The sequence below is a fragment of the Trachemys scripta genome, chromosome 2, assembly GCF_013100865.1.
Source record: "Trachemys scripta elegans isolate TJP31775 chromosome 2, CAS_Tse_1.0, whole genome shotgun sequence".
In the NCBI taxonomy this organism is placed as follows: Eukaryota; Metazoa; Chordata; order Testudines; family Emydidae; genus Trachemys; species Trachemys scripta.
In genome coordinates, this window is record NC_048299.1 from 26,292,612 (window position 1) to 26,312,315 (window position 19,704).

The following is a 19,704-nucleotide window of genomic DNA, read 5'->3' on the forward strand; positions in this document are numbered from 1 at the left end:
AAGGGGGCTGTCTTCCCCGCTGCACTCAGCTTCCCAACTGACATGGCAAACCAGGCTATAGCTATCAGCATGGAAACTTATCAGACAGGGCATGAAATTTGTTCAATTTATTCCCAGCTGCAGCTAATCCTTATTCACAGTATATGTTCGAAAGTTCCCCTATAATGGTGAAACTCAAATTCTGGGCTTATCTTTGACCCGCATAAGGCCTCAAGAAATGGCTCTTCTGCTTGCTTTTATTTGTAAAGAGATCTCATTGTAATGTGACAATAACCCAGCTGTTGTATTCAGAAAAAACCACCATCAGACATGCACATTTTGACACAGCACTAACAGGATGACTGATATAGCCAGTTGGCTTACTCCTACAGGTAAATAATTATGCCTACAGAAAAAAAGTGTAGTGAATTTATAGGCTTATGGTCATTAAAAAGTTAGAATCTGTTCTGTAGTAAAGCAGCTTTGCTCAGCTCCACACAAACATTAGAAAGGATTTTATTTTTAATATGTTCATATTTTTGTATGCTCTCCAATACCAGAGATATTGCTAAGGGAGAATGTACATGAAGAAATGCACTTAAAAAGAACGGAGTCAAATAATTAAGGGTGGTTATTATGAACTACAATGTTAGGTAGATTCATCATTGCAAGAAACAATTTATTCATACTGCTCTGTCAAGTACTTAGCTTGAATCGGTCTCCTACTGTTCCTGGCTCTCTTGAGGCTGCTTTCAGCTTGCCTGAGGATCTAGTAATGTTACAGAAGTAAACAGAAGTGCATTACCTGAGTTTGCACACTTGAGGAAAAACAAAATGCAGAGGAGCAGCTGCTCTACTGATATCAGAATTTCAGTCTTCTTGTTTTTCTTGAAGTCATACTGTAGATCTGTGCCATACACAAATCGGGGGGGGGGGGGGGGGAGCGGGAATTGTTCAAGAGCTTGAAGCCTTTTAAAAGATAAGCTCTAGCTCAACCAGAAGATATGGTCTTGCTAAAGGAATTATTGAGTAAAATTCTAGGCTTGCTGTTAGGCAGGTCAGACTAGATGATTAGACTGGTAATTTCTGGCCTTACCATCTCTGCTTACAGTGTCTTCTTTTGTTTCTTTATGATCAGCTGCTTTTCTTCTTGAGCTTTCCATCTCCAGTAAAACTTATTTGCTCCTGACAATGGACATGGCACATCCTATGTCAGCACCTCAGTTCTATGCCAGTTTCAGCTCCCACCTCCTCTTCTGTGGTCTCTCAGGGATAGGCAAATAATGTATTTGGTGATATCCCTAAAGTCAGCAGGGGAGGGGAGGGAAGCTGTTTCTTCAAGAGAAAGATACCTGTTGCCTTTTATGGCTCTGAACACTTGAAATGATTATGCTTAGTTTCTGTATGGATTCAAGTCCTGACAACCATAAACACATTTGGCTTTTCACATACAAACACTAGTCCTTTGCTTAAAAAAAAAAATAGTGACACCATGAGGGATCAGCTCAAGACATGGGAAATGCTGGCATGCTTCGTAACAACCATAAATACATTTTTCCTCCAAGTGTTAAACTATTTAGATTAGAGGGATGGTGTGTATTGAATTCTATAAACTAGCCAGGCACTACTAAATTGTTAAGGTAAGAGCTGTTGGTGAATTCTCCATGATAAAACACAAACAAGAGATCAATTTAGTTCTGAGCAGGCATTTCCACCTGCAGTTTAGATGCATCATTAGAAAATGTAACATTTGTGAGCAATGTGTGACTGTAAAGAATTTCTGTTGCTTCATCTGTTAAGGCTTTGTTTTCTCAGGCTGTCTACTTTTGTATTTCTGTACCCCCTCCCACGTAATGCTATTTTCTGTAGATAGCCAAGATTGCCAGATATCACTTTGTCATCTGCTGCCATACACACAAAAAAACTTCACTAGGAAGCTCTTCAACTTCTGATGAGGTTTTTGCAACTTCTAGGCTATATGCCACATCCAAGGTCTATCTGGCATTAGTAAACAAAGCAGAGGAAAAAGGAAGAAGTGTTCAAAAAGGAGAATGGCTTCACTAACAACATACATGTGGTTATTCAGGTCACTGGACCTTGAAATGTTATTTGAGTGTACCAGATCCAGGACATGCAGCCTCCGAGAGAGGCAGAAAATATCAACAAGTGACAAGTAGTCCAGGAATTTTCATATTTTTATTAACAGAAGGGGTGCGGGTATATATATATATATATATATATATATATATATATATATATATATATTTGAAAAATCTGTAGGTCTTTTTGCTGCTAAACAGTTCTTTTCCATACAAATCTATTTACATATTGCTTCCAACATTTAAAAACTTAATAAAATAAAGCCTCAAGGAAGAGTGGTTACAAAAGGACAAATACAATGGCTGAAGTTATTCATCAACTGCAACACCAATTGCTTTTTAGAGAGGGAGGAATGGAGATGCCTGTTTTCAATGCAGTCTCTGGCTGTAAAAGGGTGCACAGAAAAACCATTACAAGATGTCTTCTATAAACATTTTCCCAATTCCCTCTGTTTAGGCTATATATAATGCAAGGGCCCATGGGCCCCAAACAGTGTATAATTCATTAAGACAGTGATAGTTGAGGAGGTCTTATATGAAATTTCCAACTCCATTCTGTTTCTGACTAAGACAATAGTGAAATAATAAATCCAGAAACATCCCAGCAAAATTTTTAAATGATAAATTGATATTGTAGATGTTGAAAATAAATCCACAAAGCATTTGCATTGATAAAACACTGTTTGGCCTTTTTTGTTTGTTCTCTGAAAGAAGACTTCCCCCTCTCGTGATGATATTTGCAATCCAACGATATTTCAAAAACTACACTAACACAGTGTAATCCTAAATAATAATTGCATTTTTAATTACATGGAATTGAATACCTTTCAAACAAATTATACTCACTTAGATTTATTGATAAGTATTGTATCATTGTTTGTGTCTGTGGCAGACTTAGAACAAACCAAAACAGAAAGCAAAGCATTCCATAACCATTTGGGAAAGAAAAGTCCATCGAAGTGTAAGTGATTCCGACTGCAAAACTGAAACTAAAGAAAAAATACACAGAGCAGATTTTTTTTTTTTTTTTTAATTCTTAGTGCAAGAAACAACCAAGTTAATCACAGAATCAGTACTAATTAGGATATGGAAAATTCTCCTATACAGAGGTAGAGTCCAGTGCACAAGGCTAAAACAATATTCAATAGTCTAAACGTGACTGAGCCGGGTTTTACGGAATCCACTTTTTTTTAAATCAGACTGTATGTACATACATACAATAAATAGACTATACAATCTTTAAAGTAGTTTAATAAACTCCACAAAAATTATAGTAGATGCACTGAGATCTTTACATAGTTCAGCGTTCATCTCTCTATCACTGAAAAATATGGATAAAACTAATATTCCTGCTATAAAGTTAACAGAAAATTGCTTTGCAAAGGCTTGATCAAACAAATTGTTTTACAGATCTGTAAAACCTAAATTTATGCTTGGCAGGGATCTCAAAGTCCAAATGCTAGGAAAATGTCCCATTAGCTCTATTTTGAATTGAGTTTCAAATGCTCTAATTTTTTTTTATTTTAAAGAGTGGTCTTTACATTCGATGTTCAAGGAAAAGAAAGGGACCTGGGTACTCACAGTTCTGATGCATTGGCACAATGATAAAGGACGAGAATTAGATTACTTTTAATGCCCTGAAAGACACTAAGAACATTTATGTTTCATACTATACATATCACATTAGAATATTAATAGAAAACTCTGTTTGGTATTAGTACTTCAATCCTTTCAGTGCCTCTCCACTTTCAAGGCATCTGATCAGCATTGCACTGGGGGTGGAATATGTATCCATGAGCCCGTATGTCTGCTATAAGCCCTTGGGGCTTAATAAAACTAATAGGGACTCTTTATCGTTTACTGAAGTAGTGCATAAAGCAAGTCAAATACAGGAAGTCTGCTGCTATTCACTTCAAGGAAACTTGCAAAAAAATTCAGGGAACCCAGATTTTTCAACTGTATCTTTCTAAAATGTGCAAAAAATCTTCATAAAATGAGACACCCACAAGCATTATAGAGCAAACAAATGTTTTTACACAGATACATTATTTGATATAAAAGGTTCTTGTGTCTCTCATGAGGGAATAGGCATGGTAAGAGAAGGGAACCAATAACAACAGAAGAGTACAATAATCAACATAGCAGAAAATGGTCTTCACAGTTTGAATTTTGTTTAAATTTCTGAAAGCACCTACACTGAAAAATGAAAGGGTTTATTTTATTTCATTTTTTTTTAAATTCGATCTACCTGTGACAAATACCTTGGTAAAGATTAACATTCTGCTCTTCTATGGACCTTTTCACTGGAACAATTTTTTTTTTTTTAAGTTTTTTATTTTATACAAACAAACTAACTTTGATTTAAAGTAAACATATAAAAATTGAGGCTATTGCTTGCAACAATGGACCTGGAGGTGAAGGAATGAACTAGTTGGCCTATACAAAAAAAACTCTCTTTTATATAATGAATTCTTCTAAACTTCTAATGCTATGAAAATTTGCAAAAAGGACTACAAGATCTGATGGAAATTTCAACAATTTGGCCCAAGTCTCATCACTGAATCCTCCCAACAATCCTGTCTTTATATTAAGGAAATATAAATGATTCTAGGAAGGCACACACACCTACATATACTATAAATAAAATAATCATGAAATTACGAATGATCATCTGATCTTGGTATAAACTTTTGGTTCAGCACTATGGTCAAGTTATATTTTTAAGTACAATAAAAGGCATATAAAACATAACATATGCATAATGTTTATGAAGAATAATGCAAATAAGTCAAACCACGGAGAAAAGTGCAATGAAAAAACCCACCAATACTATTTATTCAGAGGTTTGTGCTACTGTAGATACAGACTTTGTATTTGCTGCTGTGCAGAAGAGCTGGAAAAATAACCCAAAGAAGCAGTTAAAAAAAAAAAAAATACTAAGGAGAATAATTTAAGATGAAATAATTCAACTCCATTCCTATAGTGCACAGCCAAACTTATCGTGTGGTTTGGTTTCATGCCGTCATTTCTGCTGAAGAGTACAGCATATTAAAAAAATGGCACAGTCCCCTAATCTCTTTCTGCCTCTCCTCCATTTTTTTTTTGTTTTGTTTCCTCTTCCAAGCATTTGACTAGCTGTTTCCTCACAAAAAGGGTAAAGCTATGAGGAACAGTGACAAAAAGAGTTGCTTTCAATCTCCTTTCCTGTATACTGTACTGATTTCTCCTTCCACTCAATTTTTTATTCTTATGTGCTACACAAGGGGGAGGCACTGTAAAGGCAGCTTGACGGATCTAAAAGTAAAAACCCCGAAGTCTTGTCTTTCCCCCATTACACTCCAAAAAATTTGGATGGATGAAACAGTCCTTCTGTCGAAATATCCCAGACTCCATTGTTAGGAGATGATGGCAGGGGACCATCTAACCACAGTCAGATTGTCAGCACTAACTGACCGTTTCTTTGTAGATTTCCTGAAGTCTTTATACTTGTCTTCACACAAGCGAGAGATGGCCTGAGGATGAAAAGGGGAAGAAAGGTCAGGCCCTCTGGCAAGGTCAAAGAGGCCACCACTACACAAATAATACAACCACATAGTGCTATTTTTTATATATAGGCAGGATTACCATGTGGCAGGACTACCATGTGTCACTTTATGAAGCAATGCAGATAAGACTTAAAAAAATAATCTTTTGACACAGTCCATTCCTCTGGAAAAGGATAAACACATTGGGAAGTTCCACTGTCTACAGTGTTAACTATTAAAGGTTAACAGAGACCCCACAACCTTTTTCTTCACTAGGAAATGTAATCCTAGTTATACTATTAAAAATCTAGTTGAATGAATTGACAATGCTTACCCACTCACTGCAGACTAAGCTAAATTGTGCTTGGCATCATGTCAGCTAGTCATGGGTGAACACTACTGGAGTGAGGAACTAGCTATCATGATGCTGAACCTCCTTCTCCTTGTCTACATTGACCTGTCAGTCCTGGTCATCATCATGTCCCCGGACCCTCACTATTTTTTTATTTAAGAAAAATCTAGAGTAAATCATGGTACAATTTCATAGTGGAGCTGGGCTCCAAGAGAGAAACATTTCCCTTTTTTTACAGTATTCAAACCATCTTCAGCTTGGAATGCTTGTATGTGAGCTTATAAGTAATTCAAAAGCGGTCAACGATTCCTGAATTTTGAGTTTGATTAAAAAACCAAACTTTTTGACATAAAATTAAATGGAAAAAATTCAGGGTATTTTTGTGACTGAAGATTTTGATTATTGAAAAAAAAAAATCTACAAAAACTGAAAAATGTCTATGAAATTTTTACTGGATTTTCAACAAGATTTACTGAAAAGTAATATTTATACTCAAAATAATCTTAATAGTACCAAAGAGAGAGTGATGATTAAAACTCAAGTGTTTTGAATTGCACCTAATGAAGAGGAAAAAAATTAGTCTTTTAAAATGTGGCTGTCTCCAAACATCTTGGGCCTAGTTCTCCTCCCACCTACACTGGTTTTACAGGATCTAAACTCTATCGACTTCAATGAAGTTACATCAGTGAAAATTTGTGGGGGAAGATTTAGGGTCCTTGACTTGATACAACATCCATCTTCCTGATGCTGGCACTGCTTTTAGTTAGGTTTGGTCTTCCTGATCATTTTATCAAGGAATAAGATGTGTTTGGGTTCAGACAAAGGCCTTTTCCCAGCCTGTGGAATACGCCTACACTTTCAGCCTCAATCTAATTCTTTAATAAAGTAAAATATTTTATTCGGTGAAAAAGTATAGAAGAAGCCTTAGACACATTTATTAAATAAATGCTAACCTTATTTTGGAGCACAGGAAACAGTTTTTTCTTATTTTAGATAATTTACTATTACAAGAAAGACGTTTTCTGCATGACAAATGCTCTGTTGGAGGATTTACTCGATCGCTCTGAGAGCCGAAATGTATCAGCTTATTTGAAGAATCACGGGATCTTTTTATGAAACACAATGATAATGCATCATTCCTTCATTTCAGGAGACATAGGGTCCTGTTAGCTAGGTAATTTATATAATCAGTGGAAGAAAATACAGATGATATTAAAGAATAATTTAATTCAGAAGAGACCTTGTATACACAAGAAAATTTAACATCCTTTAAAAAGAAGTCCAAAGATTATTCTAGTCTCAAAATTCCTTGAGACTCATTAGAGCAGCTCTGGAGGCAGATGGTTTCATTCACTTTGTCCTTAGCCAACTTTAGAATGAATGCATGTGACAACACAACAGAGTATGCCTGTGGAGGTACTATAAGATTATACACACTTTAAAAATTTTAACTCCAGAACTGGTTTACAACACTTTTTTTCTACATTCAGGGTCAGGATTGTAGCTGGTGAGAAGGGCACACAATAATTGGGCACCCAGTCCTCCATACTCTCCAAATACATGATAAATGTTGGGGAAGCCATGCAGAGCTAAGGTTCTGCATTCTGATGCCAAGCACCAGGTTTACATGCAGAGGCCCTGATTCAGGAGCGTTAAGAGCTGTCCAAAATATCAATGTTTTTCTGAATCAGGGCCAGAGACAGCAGTGGCAGACAAAACGTAAAGGCATCTTTATCTCTTCCATTAAAGTTGTGGGGAGCAGGTACCTAAAGAAGGGAGTCAAAGATAGGTAGTCAAGAGGGAGAATAAGGGGATTGGAGAAAAGGGGCAGGGAAATGACTGAGGAGCAAAGGAAACGGGAGGGGGAGATCACAGGTGATGCCATGGCAGAAGGACATTGTACATGAGCTCTGTCTCCTGTTTTGTTTTACTTGACAAAATTAAGTTGTTGGAAGAATGTGGTGAGACTTCTCTCCCTCGGAAATGCCTGAGAATGAGGAAAGAGATTGTTCAGGCTTAAAGTCTCATGATCCAAGGATGCATCCATCCTTTGACTTCTACACTCCCTATCTCTCTGAAAGACAAATCGCTGCAAAGCAAATACTTGAAATAATTACGTGAGAAATGGGCTACCCAGGAGAGGATGTCATAGAGTCATAAGGTCCCAGGCCAGAAGGGAGGGACCACTGTGACCATATAGTCTTATCTGCTGTATAACACAGGCAATGGAACTTCTCCAAAACAATTCCTAGAGCAGATCTTTTTGGAAAAAACACATCCAATCTAGATTTAATAATTGCTAGTGATGAAGAATCCACAACCACCCTTGGTAAATTGTTCCAATGGTTAAATTACCCTCACTGTTAAAAATTGACACCTTATTTCCAGGTTGAATTTGTCTAGCTTCAAATTCTAGCCTTTGGATTGTGTTATACCCATCTGCTCCATTGAAGAGCCCATTATCAAGTATTTGTTCCCCATGTAGGTACTTATAGATTATGATCAAGTCACCTCTTAACCTTCTCTTTCTTAAACTAAATAGATTGATTTCTTTCAGCCTGTCATTATAAAACATGTTTTCTAATCCTTTAATCATTCTTATGGCCCTTTTCTGAACCCTCACTCATTTATCAACTTCTTGATAAATCTTCTTGAATTGTGGCTACTAGAACTGGACACAGTGTTTCAGCCCAGTGCCAAATACAGAGGTAAAACAACCTCTTTGCTCCTACTTGATATTCCCCTGTTTATGCAACCGAGGATTGATTAGCCCTTTTCACTACAGAATCACAATGGGAACTCATGTTCAGCTGATTATCCATTGTGGCCCCAAATCTTTTTCACTGTCTTCCAGGATGGAGTCCTCCATCTTGTAAGTATGGCCTACACTTTTCCCCCCTATATTTATACATTTACATTTAGCCAATATTAAATCTCTTATTGTTTGCTTGCACTCAGTTTATGAAGCAATCCAGATAGTTTTGTATCATTACGACTCCCCCACTCTTTATGGCATCTGCAAGCTTTGTCAGTGGTGATTTTATGGTCTCTGACAAGTCCTTGATAAAAATATAAAATAGAGTAGGGTGAAGAACTGATCCCAGTTGGACCCCACTAGACATACTCCCACTCTGTGATGATTCCCCATTTACAATTATGTTTTGAGACCTGTCATCTAGCCAGGTTTTAATCAATTTAATGTGTGCCACGTACATTTTGTTTTTTAATCAAAACGATGTGAGGTACAAGCTCTACAGATGTCTAAGTCTACTACATCAACACTAGTACCTCTCTCAATCAAATTTGTAATCTCATAAAAAAAAAAAGATACCCAATTAGTTTGACAGGGTCTATTTTCCATTAACCCACATGTACGAGTCTGGGGCCCGTCTTATAGTTCCCTCTTCTGGCTGGACCCTGGCTTGCTCTTGGTGAGCCAGCACCCTCCCCCGGGGAATTCTGCCTGGAACCATCTCACCGAGTCCAGGGAAGGCAGTTTCCAGCAGGGTCAGTCATGTTTTCTTTTTATTTTATTTCAAGCCTCAACAAAACGAGATCAAAACTTCCCTAAGTCTGTCCCTCACCCCCTGTAAGTTCATCAACCCATATGTTATGGCTCTTACCTCAGAGCCTTTTTGATAATAGGACTTTGCACTGTCTGTTTTCTGTCCGTTTTGTTTCTGGGAGCAGTAACTCCAGCCTCTGGCAGGTATTGTAGCTCTCCCTCTCCATTTCCTGCTCTTCCTTTTATGAGGATCAGCCAGGTAAGCTGCAGGTCTTTTTCCCAGGTGCATTGGGTGGGACTAATCAGCCAGCCAGTCAGTCAGCTGCTGGCCTCTGACCTCAGTTCAGCGATATCCCTTATACCTTCACACCATGTTGACTGACATTCTTTATATCACCCTCCTTTAATTCTTTATTAATGGGATCCCAAATCAGCAACTCAGTTATCTTGCCTCCATACATCAAAACTATAAATAGTTTTCAACAAAATTATCTCAAGACAGTAGAGAAAGTCACCTTCCTGTGGTCTGCAGTGCATCACAAGTTATCCTTACTGATGAAAATAAAATCTTGACATACAAATTGGGGTCTGCTGGAAACAAGATGCATGTGTAAAATCTCTGCCCACCTGACATTTCTGAAAGGAATTATTTTTGCCAGAAAACTCTTATTTGTTGCTTGCCAAGACATTTGCCATTCCAAAAAAAAAAGACAGGCAAATACTTGTCTTCCCTTCCCCATCAGTTTGAAACTATTTTGAAATGTTCTGTTTTCTATACTTCTGGTGCTTTTGCCCCTTATATAACTGGCTCTGTAGAAATCTGCAAACATGAACACAGCAAAACGAGGTTCTTCTCTCTCCTAGTGCACCTGAGCAGAACATTTATATAAAACAACACTGTATAACCCAAGTCACTTATAGGTCCTTAGTAAGAATGAGATTCAGGTTATGAGACCTTTTCCGCATTTTATATCAAATAGAAACCAAACGGACTCAAAATATTTACAGCACAGTTTCAAAACCAAATACAGGAAATAGTTTTACCATGGCAAAAGATTGGCTTGGAAAGTAAGTGAACCTGAGATGGAGTGCTCAGCCATTTGCTTGCCAAATCAGTCCATAATCCTTAGCAACCCATCATTTAGCTAGAGGAATTAATTACTTCAATACTGTCCATTTGATGGGAATATTTCTGTCCTAGCTTTCTGTCAGATAAGATGAAAACTGGGTTGGAATGGATCCTACTAATATTTTGCATCCTTGTTCTCATGTGAGAATTCTCATTGATGTGCAACATGACAAGGATTTTAACAATCTTGTATTTAAATGAAGTTTTTCATATTTGGGAGGAGTTACAAAATCAACATTGGAGGCCACTTTGTCAAGTTTCCGCCGAAGTAAAGTCCATTTTGGCTTAGAAACCTAAAGCATTCCTACTCAGGGTAGGAATAAATGGTCAGTTTTCAGAATGGAGAGAGGTAAATAGCAGGGTCCTCAAGGAATCTGTACCAGAGCAGTGCCGTTCAATATATTTATAAATGATCTGGAAATAGGGGTAAACAGTGACATGGTGGAAGTTTGCAGACAATACAAAATTGCTCAAAATATTTAACTCCAAAGTAGACTGCAAAGAGTTACAAAAGTATCTCTCAAAACTGGGTGACTGGGCAACGGGATGGCAGATGAAATTCAATGTTGATAAATGCAAAGTAATGCACATTGGAAAACATAATCCCAAGTATACTTAATAGGAAAAGGTACAAATAAGGGTGACAAAAACGATCAGGAGTATGGAACGGCTTCCATATGAGAAGAGACTAAAAAGATTGAGACTGCTGAGCTTGGAAAAAGACAGCTAAGGAGGGATATGATAGAGGTGTATTAAATCATGAATGGTGTGGAGAAAGTTAATAAGGAGATGTTATTTACCTCATCACATAACACAAGAACCAGGGGTCACCCAATGAAATTAACAGGCAGCAGGTTTCAAACTAACAAAAGGAAGTACTTCTTCATACAACGCACTGTCAACCTGTGGAACTCGTTGCCATGGGATGTTGTGAAGGCCAAAAGCATAACTGGGTTCAAAAAAGAATAAGATAAGTTCACGGAGGATAGGTCCATCGGCAGCCATTAGCCAAGCTGGTCAGGGACGCAGCCCCATGCTCTGGGTGTCCCTAAGCCTCTGAATGCCAGATGCTGGGACTGGAGGATGGGGAAGGATCACTCAACAACTGCCCTATTCTGTTCATTCCCTCTGAAGAATCTGGCATTGGCCACTGTTGGAAGACAGGATACTGGGCTAGATGGACCATTGATCTGACCCAGTATGGCCATTCTTACGTACTATATACAAAAGAAAAGTATTGTCCTTGCATTAATTCCAAAATAACTTGTATTCAGGAAGGCAACAATTTTCTTCAGACAAGGCATTTAATATTTAATCTGTTCTATCCACTAGCAAAATTAACACTGATTTTATGAGGGTCTCGGGGGACATACAAACCTTTGTTATAATTGATGTTTTGTAAAATTTAAGTTCACTTTGGAAATAAATTTCAGAAATGGAATAAGAAGAATTTCCAATAAAGATTAAGAGATTGGAAAGTTAGGGTTTAAATTTATATTTTAATTATATAACATCCTAGAACTTGCAGTTACATTTCTGTTGATCTAAGAAATTTAATCCTCTTCTACAAAATCTTCATTTTCTATTAACTTTTAATGTCAGGTTTTTGTAATAGGATTATGTATTCAAACAGATGCCTTCTGTAAAAAGAGCTCTGTAACACTGTCACATGATTTACAAGATAATAGATTGTCTTTTATTGGGCCTGGTTGTAATGCATGTGATCAGCCAGGAACATTCTCTCCAGTGTTATAAATGTACACACTTAATCAAGGTTTATGATTCTGGACAAGATGTTGTCATTGGTAGGAAAAAAAAAACCCAAAGCTGCCAGTGCAAATTTGGGCTGCAAATCACTTGCAGTGCAGTGAGGAAATACTTCCAATCAGGGCCGGCTCTAGGATTTTTGCTGCCCCAAGCAAAAACCATTTTGGCTGCCCCCCCTTCCCCGGTTTTTTCTTACCCCACCCCCGGCCCCGCCTCAACTCCGCCCCTTCCCCAAATCCCCTGCCCTGCCTCCTCCCCCCAGGCTCTCAAGGCTAAGAGGGAGGGAGGGGGAGATCCCAAGTGGCCGCGGCGCGTGAAACAGCTGATTCGTGCGCCGCTGCTCCCCCTCCCTCCCAGGCTCTCAAACCCGGGAGGGAGGGAGATCCTGAGCGGCCGCGGCGCGCGAATCAGCTGTTTTGTGCGCCGCGGCAGCTCAGGATCTCCCCCTCCCTCCCAGGTTTGAGAGCCTGGAAGGGAGGACGAGCAATGGCGTGCGAGCGGCAGCAGTGGAGGTGAGTTAGGGCGGCCGGGGCACATTTTTAGGGGCGGCATGGCCCGTGCCAGAATGCCGCCCCTAAAAATGTGCCGCCCCAAGCACCAGCTTGTTTTGCTGGTGCCTAGAGCCGGCCCTGCTTCCAATTCTCTAAGGCTCTGCTGACACCAATTTGGGAATGAATGCATGCAGATTTGGTCACCTCATTACCAGAAAGAATTTGACATACTGGAGGGAGTTCAGATATAACACACACAAAAAACAAAAACAAAAACCCCTCCAAACAAAACCAAAGAACAGCAGTCTGGAAAGGACTGATGTTTGAGGGGGAAAAAAAAAAAAAAAGTTAAATATATTTGTTAGTCACCTTTTCTGAGCCAAAAAGCAGCCAGGAAACACTTTGGGCACCAAGAAGCTAGGACAGAGGGGCTCTCCTTAATTTGGGGAGAACTAGAAATGGAAAGAAGAATCTCTGCCTATCAAAAATGCATCTTCCTGGTCCAGAAAACTTTGTAGTCAGCAGCTAGTAGCCAACCTCTACTTCTGCAACAGGAAGCTCGGGCAGGGGTGGAGGGAATGTAAGACGCACCACTCTGTTTGTAGGTTATATCCCTTTCTCCTACCCTCTCTCTGTCAGGTATATCTAGACTAAGTTATTCAAGGCAGACAGTGTACTGCTCTATGTAAAATGCCTAGCACAACATGGCCCTGTTTTTGTCTGGTTCCTAGACAGTTCAGTAATACAGGTAATCAAGCATTTACATAAAATGCATCAGTTAAGTTGGGGATGCATCCCAAAGAATTCTCTCGCTCAGTTTTTCCAAAATCCTTAGTGTTGAATTGGGCGTAGTGCTGTGATCATGGACTAGAATTGGGTACAGTGCTTTGCAGACTCATTCAAAATTACAAAGCCTGACTGAATGTGAGGCAACAAAAATCCACAACTATTTGAATGGTGTAAACGATGACGAAGAAGAATTTTTTAGGTTGCTGCATAGGAATATAATTAGGAGGAAATTGAGAAACAGAAGATTTAGGCTTGGTATCTCGAAAAGCTTCCTGGAACTAAAGTCAATTTAGTTGTGAAAGAATCTCTCAAGAGAAGTGGTAAAAGCCTCAACATTTGGCATAGTTAAAATTAGACTGCAAAACATATTAGAAGATGCGCTGTAAGGAACAATCCTGCATTGGCAGATACACTGTCTGGATGATTTAACCAAATGTTAAAGGTCCCACTTCAACCTCCTATGACTGCATACAATAGGAAACAGTATAGATTCTCGGCCAGAAGACCACTGAATAGATTGGTTTGACTGTTACCTTCAATCTGACTGTGGCCTACTAATATCCTGTACCTTGGCAAGAAAAATCTATTTTAATTTTATCATTGAAACACAAAGCCTCTACTCAGTGTCAAATTGTGGATATATAAAATATGGCAAGATATTCTACTCCAGAAATTCCATCAAGTATTAATGATTCAGACATGTTTTTAACCTCATGGATTTTCTCAAAGACAGGTTATTGTTGATGGATCCTATCCAGCCTTTGCATTTGATGATGGATTTCACTTTACAAATTCCTTTCTCTGTTTTTTTTTTTTTTTCTTCATGTCAGGTACATGAAGTATTTGTAAGAAGAGCACAGGTTTTACCCTAGCAGATCTGATATTCTTGCTTCACAAACACACACTAGACATTATTATAGTATAAGTTACTCTGGTGCCGCCTACCTTTGCATTGTATTATAGTTATTGACATTGGCAATACCACTTTTCTTTAAAAGATTGAGAAAAACAAAATCTGTCACTAAGGAACAAGTTGCTTTATTTAAATCTTAAAATTGAATGAGCATGTTTCTATTTTCATGGTCAATCATTCTATCGGGGGGGGGTACATATTAACTATTAACTTGCTGTCTATAATCATAGACTTTATTCCTTCTCTCACAACATATTAGGCAAGCTCCTCAGCTGTTGCTCCATTGATTTCAGGTTACACAACCTGCAGATCGGCTCACTGATTTAACACAATGCTCACAATCTTGGCCATGGCTGAGACGTAAACAACACACTTAGGTCAGTGGTGCAGCAATGACTTTAAGACACCTTTACTGATTCTTGGCTGGCTATATGTTGGGCTCATCCCTGCGAATAAGTTAGAGCAGAATAAAGGCTGATGTAAATTACATTGTTTACCAATGTGTCCAAGGGACTATTATGGCAGCCAGGGACTGTCAAGCAGCGGGGAAGCCTCAGTCATGTCCCCCTTTTCCCAGTCACAGGATGTGGGCATAGTCTAAGAGCCATTACACCAGGTCTACATCACTGTAGGGTCCCTCTTCTCTGCGTTGGTCTTCCTGTGACCAGCTATACTGCCTTAGAGCTGCTTTGCACCTCCACTGCAAATCAGCCCAAATACATGTATTATTAAGCTTGCTATCTTTTTGATCTTATTCTATTTATCTTTTAAGCATGCATTTTCCTCAGTAAGTACAAATTAATTCTTGATCAGCTTTTAGATAAAGAGAGAATAAGAAATCATCCATAAATGCTAAGAGACTATGAGCTGCCTCTGTTATGCAGATGTGTTTATAATGCTTCAACTCCCTCTCTTTTTATAGAGTTTATTAAGTATTTTCTTTTCTGGAGTCTGTGAGAACAGTCATAAGCTTATAGTCAAAATGAAAAAGGCTTTATCCAGATCTTTTATCTTGTGTGTGATACAGACATGGGCAACCTGTTCCACTAAATTCTCCCCTACATTTTTCTATGCAAAACTAATTGACATTAGTTCAAAACATTATAGAGCTCATTATCAGAAGTAGATACCTAAAAATTTAACAAAGCTAACTTTCTACACATATGGTTAGTATCTTGACAATATTTTCATACTTTTGAATCACTAGTGTAAATAATTTTGTACAAATTAGTGTGGCCTGTTATCTAGGGAACAGTTATATTGTCAACTAGAGCTGGCTCAGACATTTTGACAAATTTTTCAATGAAAACAGAAATGAAATTTTGCTAAAATATTCACGAATTCTCTCCCCATTACTTTTCAACCACCCCAGTTCCCAGTGCGTCTATTAATTCCTTGTGTGACCTGGATAAATCAATTAATCGTTTGTGGCTCAGTTTTCCCTTCTGGAAAATAGGGATAGTAATGCCTGAATATTTCTCAGGAGCACGGAGAGTCTGAAGGCAAGGAAAGCTTTGAGATCCTCAGATAAAGAGCTTCAGGTGCAAAGCATAGTATTCTTAAGGGAAATTAAGACTGGTCAGCAATCAATGGCAGATTTCAAATTAGCAGCAACATGTGTACATTTTCATGTAATGATGTTAATGACATTTTAAAACCTTAAAATCAAAGGGTCAGAAATATTCCTGCAAAATATTGAGCTGGTCTGATGTCCCTAAACACCATGCACATCAATGAGAATTTAGGATGCTCCGCACTTCACAGGATGAGGCCCCATGACACATTCAAGTATTCTTATAAATCAGGTCCTGTAAGAATGTATCTTAAGGTCTGACAATTTAATAGCAAAATGAGCTTGATTCTCCTCTCACACTAATGAGATTAAGGAGTAAGCCAATTGAAATCAATGGAGTAACGAGAATGAGGCAGATGTACATAGAATGGGACTTTCCATAAGCACTTGTCAGTATTCAGATCATTACAAATATGTAGAATGAAAACAGGTTGTATGCAACCAAAAGGATCAGTAAAAACTGGTTGTCTAACAGCTGATCTTTGACCAAAGGTCAGTGTAAAACATACTGTAAAACTTGAAGTTGTTTTCTGATGGTCAGTTAACATAACCACTAACATTTCACTGCATTGAAACCAGTCTACAAGAGTTGAAAAAAAAAAAATTACAAACCAAACCAAAAGGTGAAGCACATTTAGCCCAAAAAATGTCCACAGAGCCACAAAAAAATGGCACTTGCAGAACAGCACTTGTGGTCAGTAATACCACTTTGGGTTCATGAGATTCTGATTTTCCACCAACGATAGTCTGAACAAAAAACACTCCAAGATGTCTCATCAGCTCTCAACTCCACAACATGAAGGGAAACCATCTTACCTCAAGTTTATATGCCCTTTCCCTGCTGAGGGGCTCCAAAGGAAAGCTCAGGTTATTCGCTTCTGCCAGGGAACGCAAATCAAAATAATACTTGGCATAAACACTGGAGGGAACATTAATGTTGAACTGCAGCAACTCAAGAAACTGGCGCTCCAGCTCATTCCTGTTAACGAGAAAATAAATGTAAAAATACATTTTAGACTCCCGCCACCACCTGAGTATACTTTACATCAAACTACAACAGATTGAACCAAGTACACGTCTTACTCCTGGGAGAGAATAAAACTAGTTTCAGTTTGTCACAGACTTCTCTTACAAGTGCTGGGACAAGTCTAAACCATGGTTTTTCTGAAAACATTATTTACCTCATTTCAGCTTCCACTATCATTCTTTAATTATTCAGGAAAAAATTAGTTCCCCACGATTCCCAGTCTTTTTTATGGATGCTTCCAATCAGAGCAAATGAGGTTACTTTCCCCCTATACATGTAAGCAAAATTCATACTGGGCAACAATAAAACAAGACAGATTTGTTTACCAACATAACCGTCAGTAATAGACACTATTATTGATATTCCCACACAAAATAGTTTGTAAAGTCTGAGTTAAGGTTGTCTGACTGTATCACACACCAAAAACGAATGGAAATAAGCCAGTAAATCAGTGGTTTTCAACCTGTGGTCCATGGAACCTGGCCATCCGCGGATTATGTCTAAGGGGTCCATGTAAGACTGTTACCATAGAGAAGTGGTGCACAACATGGGATCTGTGGACTCCTGGGGGTCCACAGATTACGTCTAAGATTTCCATAGGGGTCCGCACCTTCATTCGAAAATTTTTAGAGTTCCACAAATGAGGAAAAAAAAAAAAAAAAAAAAGGTTGAAAACCACTGCAGTAAACCATTGAAGTTAAAGGGTTGATGGTTTTCATAAATGATATTACACTGTTCTCTATATTATTTGAGATGCAGGTGTGCAAAGTAAACAAGGTAGGTTGTCATATTGAAAATAGCAACTACAAAATATGTTTTGTTTTGTAATGTTTAAGAAAAATGAATGAGGGATCAATGTTGTACATGATTACTCTAAAGTGGGCAATATGGTTTATATGGAAATTTCAGGTTTCAGAGTAGCAGCCGTGTTAGTCTGTATCCGCAAAAAGAAGAACAGGAGTACTTGTGGCACCTTAGAGACTAACAAATTTATTAGAGCATAAGCTTTCGTGGACTACAGCCCACTTCTTCGGATGCATCTTCTTTATATGGAAATTGCAGCATTAAAATCTGCATGTGTGTTTACTGCTGTGATACATTTAAGCTACATGTTGATTGCACAGGATCAGTGTGATAAAAAGTGGACAGCAGGTGATGAAAGGAAATAGTTGAGGTTGAGAGAGGAAAATGCCAAGTGGAGCAGTGAATGACAACTAACTTTTTTGCTCTTCTCACTTTATACAGAGGCCATCACCTTGTTTTCAAAATATATCCCCACTCCCTATTAAATTCCCACATCCAGCTTTTAAACAGTGATACATATCAATATTGACATTTAAAAGCTTAATGGGGGACTAACTTTCTGACAGTGCTCTAACAGCTCTCTAGTAGCACTAAAGTAGTACAAGCGTTACAGAAAATCCATACTGGCGTAAAATTTAACTTTTGAAGAGTTTACCAGAAAAATACAAGATTTGACTTTCTCCAAACTAAGCCTGGAGGAATAATATAGAACATGAAGCCTGTTGAGGGAGGGGGAGTGAGAGAGAGAGTCTGTCAATCTACTGAGGAATATACCAACTTTGACAAAACAGCACACATCCTCAGATTTCTTTTGGCTACATCTTCGCTCCCAGATTTCCAGGTAACATCAGCAGATCATCTACAATTGACTAGCAAAACAACAGACACCTATCAAAACATACACATATTCCTCATTTGAGCTAATGTAATTTAATTAACCAACTCTCCACAATAGATTATTGTAATGTGCTGTACTTATGGCTACCCATCTAGTTCACACAGAAGCTCAAACTAGCTCAGAACCCCTCAGAATACATACATAGCTCAGAACACAGCTATATTTCTGAGTGGTGTGAGCTTGTGCATTTATATACACCTACAATTCAATTCTCTACATCAGCTCCCTGTTTGCCTCTAGGTGCAATCCAAAGTGTTGGTATTGATCAAATGGTCTAGATCAGTGGTTTTCAAACTGCAGGAATGTAAGGCACTGGGTCAAGGCAGCTCTGGTCAGCACCACTGACCAGGCCGTTAAAAGTCCCATCAGCAGTGCTGCCCGGCTAACGCAGGCTAGTCCCTACCTGTTCAGACACCGCGCTCCGCCCGGAAGCGCCAGCAGCAGGTCCAGCTCCTAGGCAGGAGGGTAAGCCCATGCCACAAACCCCGTAACCTATCCCCTGCACCAGCACTGAGCCCCCCCACCCCAGAACCCCTTCCTGCACCTCTCATCCCCGGCCCCACCCCAGAGCCCACACCCCCATCCTAGAGCCCTAACACCCCCTCCCACACTCCAATCTGCTGCCCCAGCCCTGAGCCCCCCCAAGCCCAGAGCCCCCTCCTGTACCCCAAACCCCTCATCCCTGGCCCAGCCCAGAGCCTGCACTCCCAGCCCAGAGCCCTGACCCTCTCCTGCACCCCAACCCCCTGCCGCAGCCCAGAGCCCCCTCCCCACCCTGAGCCCCTCCATCCCCAGCTCCGTTGGGTCATGGGCATCAAAAATTTTCTTCAACTGGGTTGCCAGAAAAAAGTTTG

At 39.0% G+C, this 19,704-nt stretch overlaps 1 protein-coding gene across 3 annotated transcripts in view; it reads right to left on the bottom strand.

The window, feature by feature from the left end:
* Window positions 1-3,092: 3,092 nt before the first annotated feature.
* The window catches only part of CCNY (cyclin Y), a 203,751-nt gene continuing 187,139 nt past the window's right edge, over window positions 3,093-19,704 (bottom strand). For all 3 annotated transcript variants that reach the window (XM_034760069.1, XM_034760070.1, XM_034760071.1), the window contains exons 9-10: window positions 16,938-17,100; window positions 3,093-5,590 (exon numbers count right to left, since the gene is read on the bottom strand). In XM_034760069.1, coding sequence (XP_034615960.1) covers window positions 5,474-5,590; window positions 16,938-17,100 — 280 coding nt within the window. In that variant the 3' untranslated portion in view covers window positions 3,093-5,473. The remainder of the gene's footprint in view (window positions 5,591-16,937; window positions 17,101-19,704) is intronic.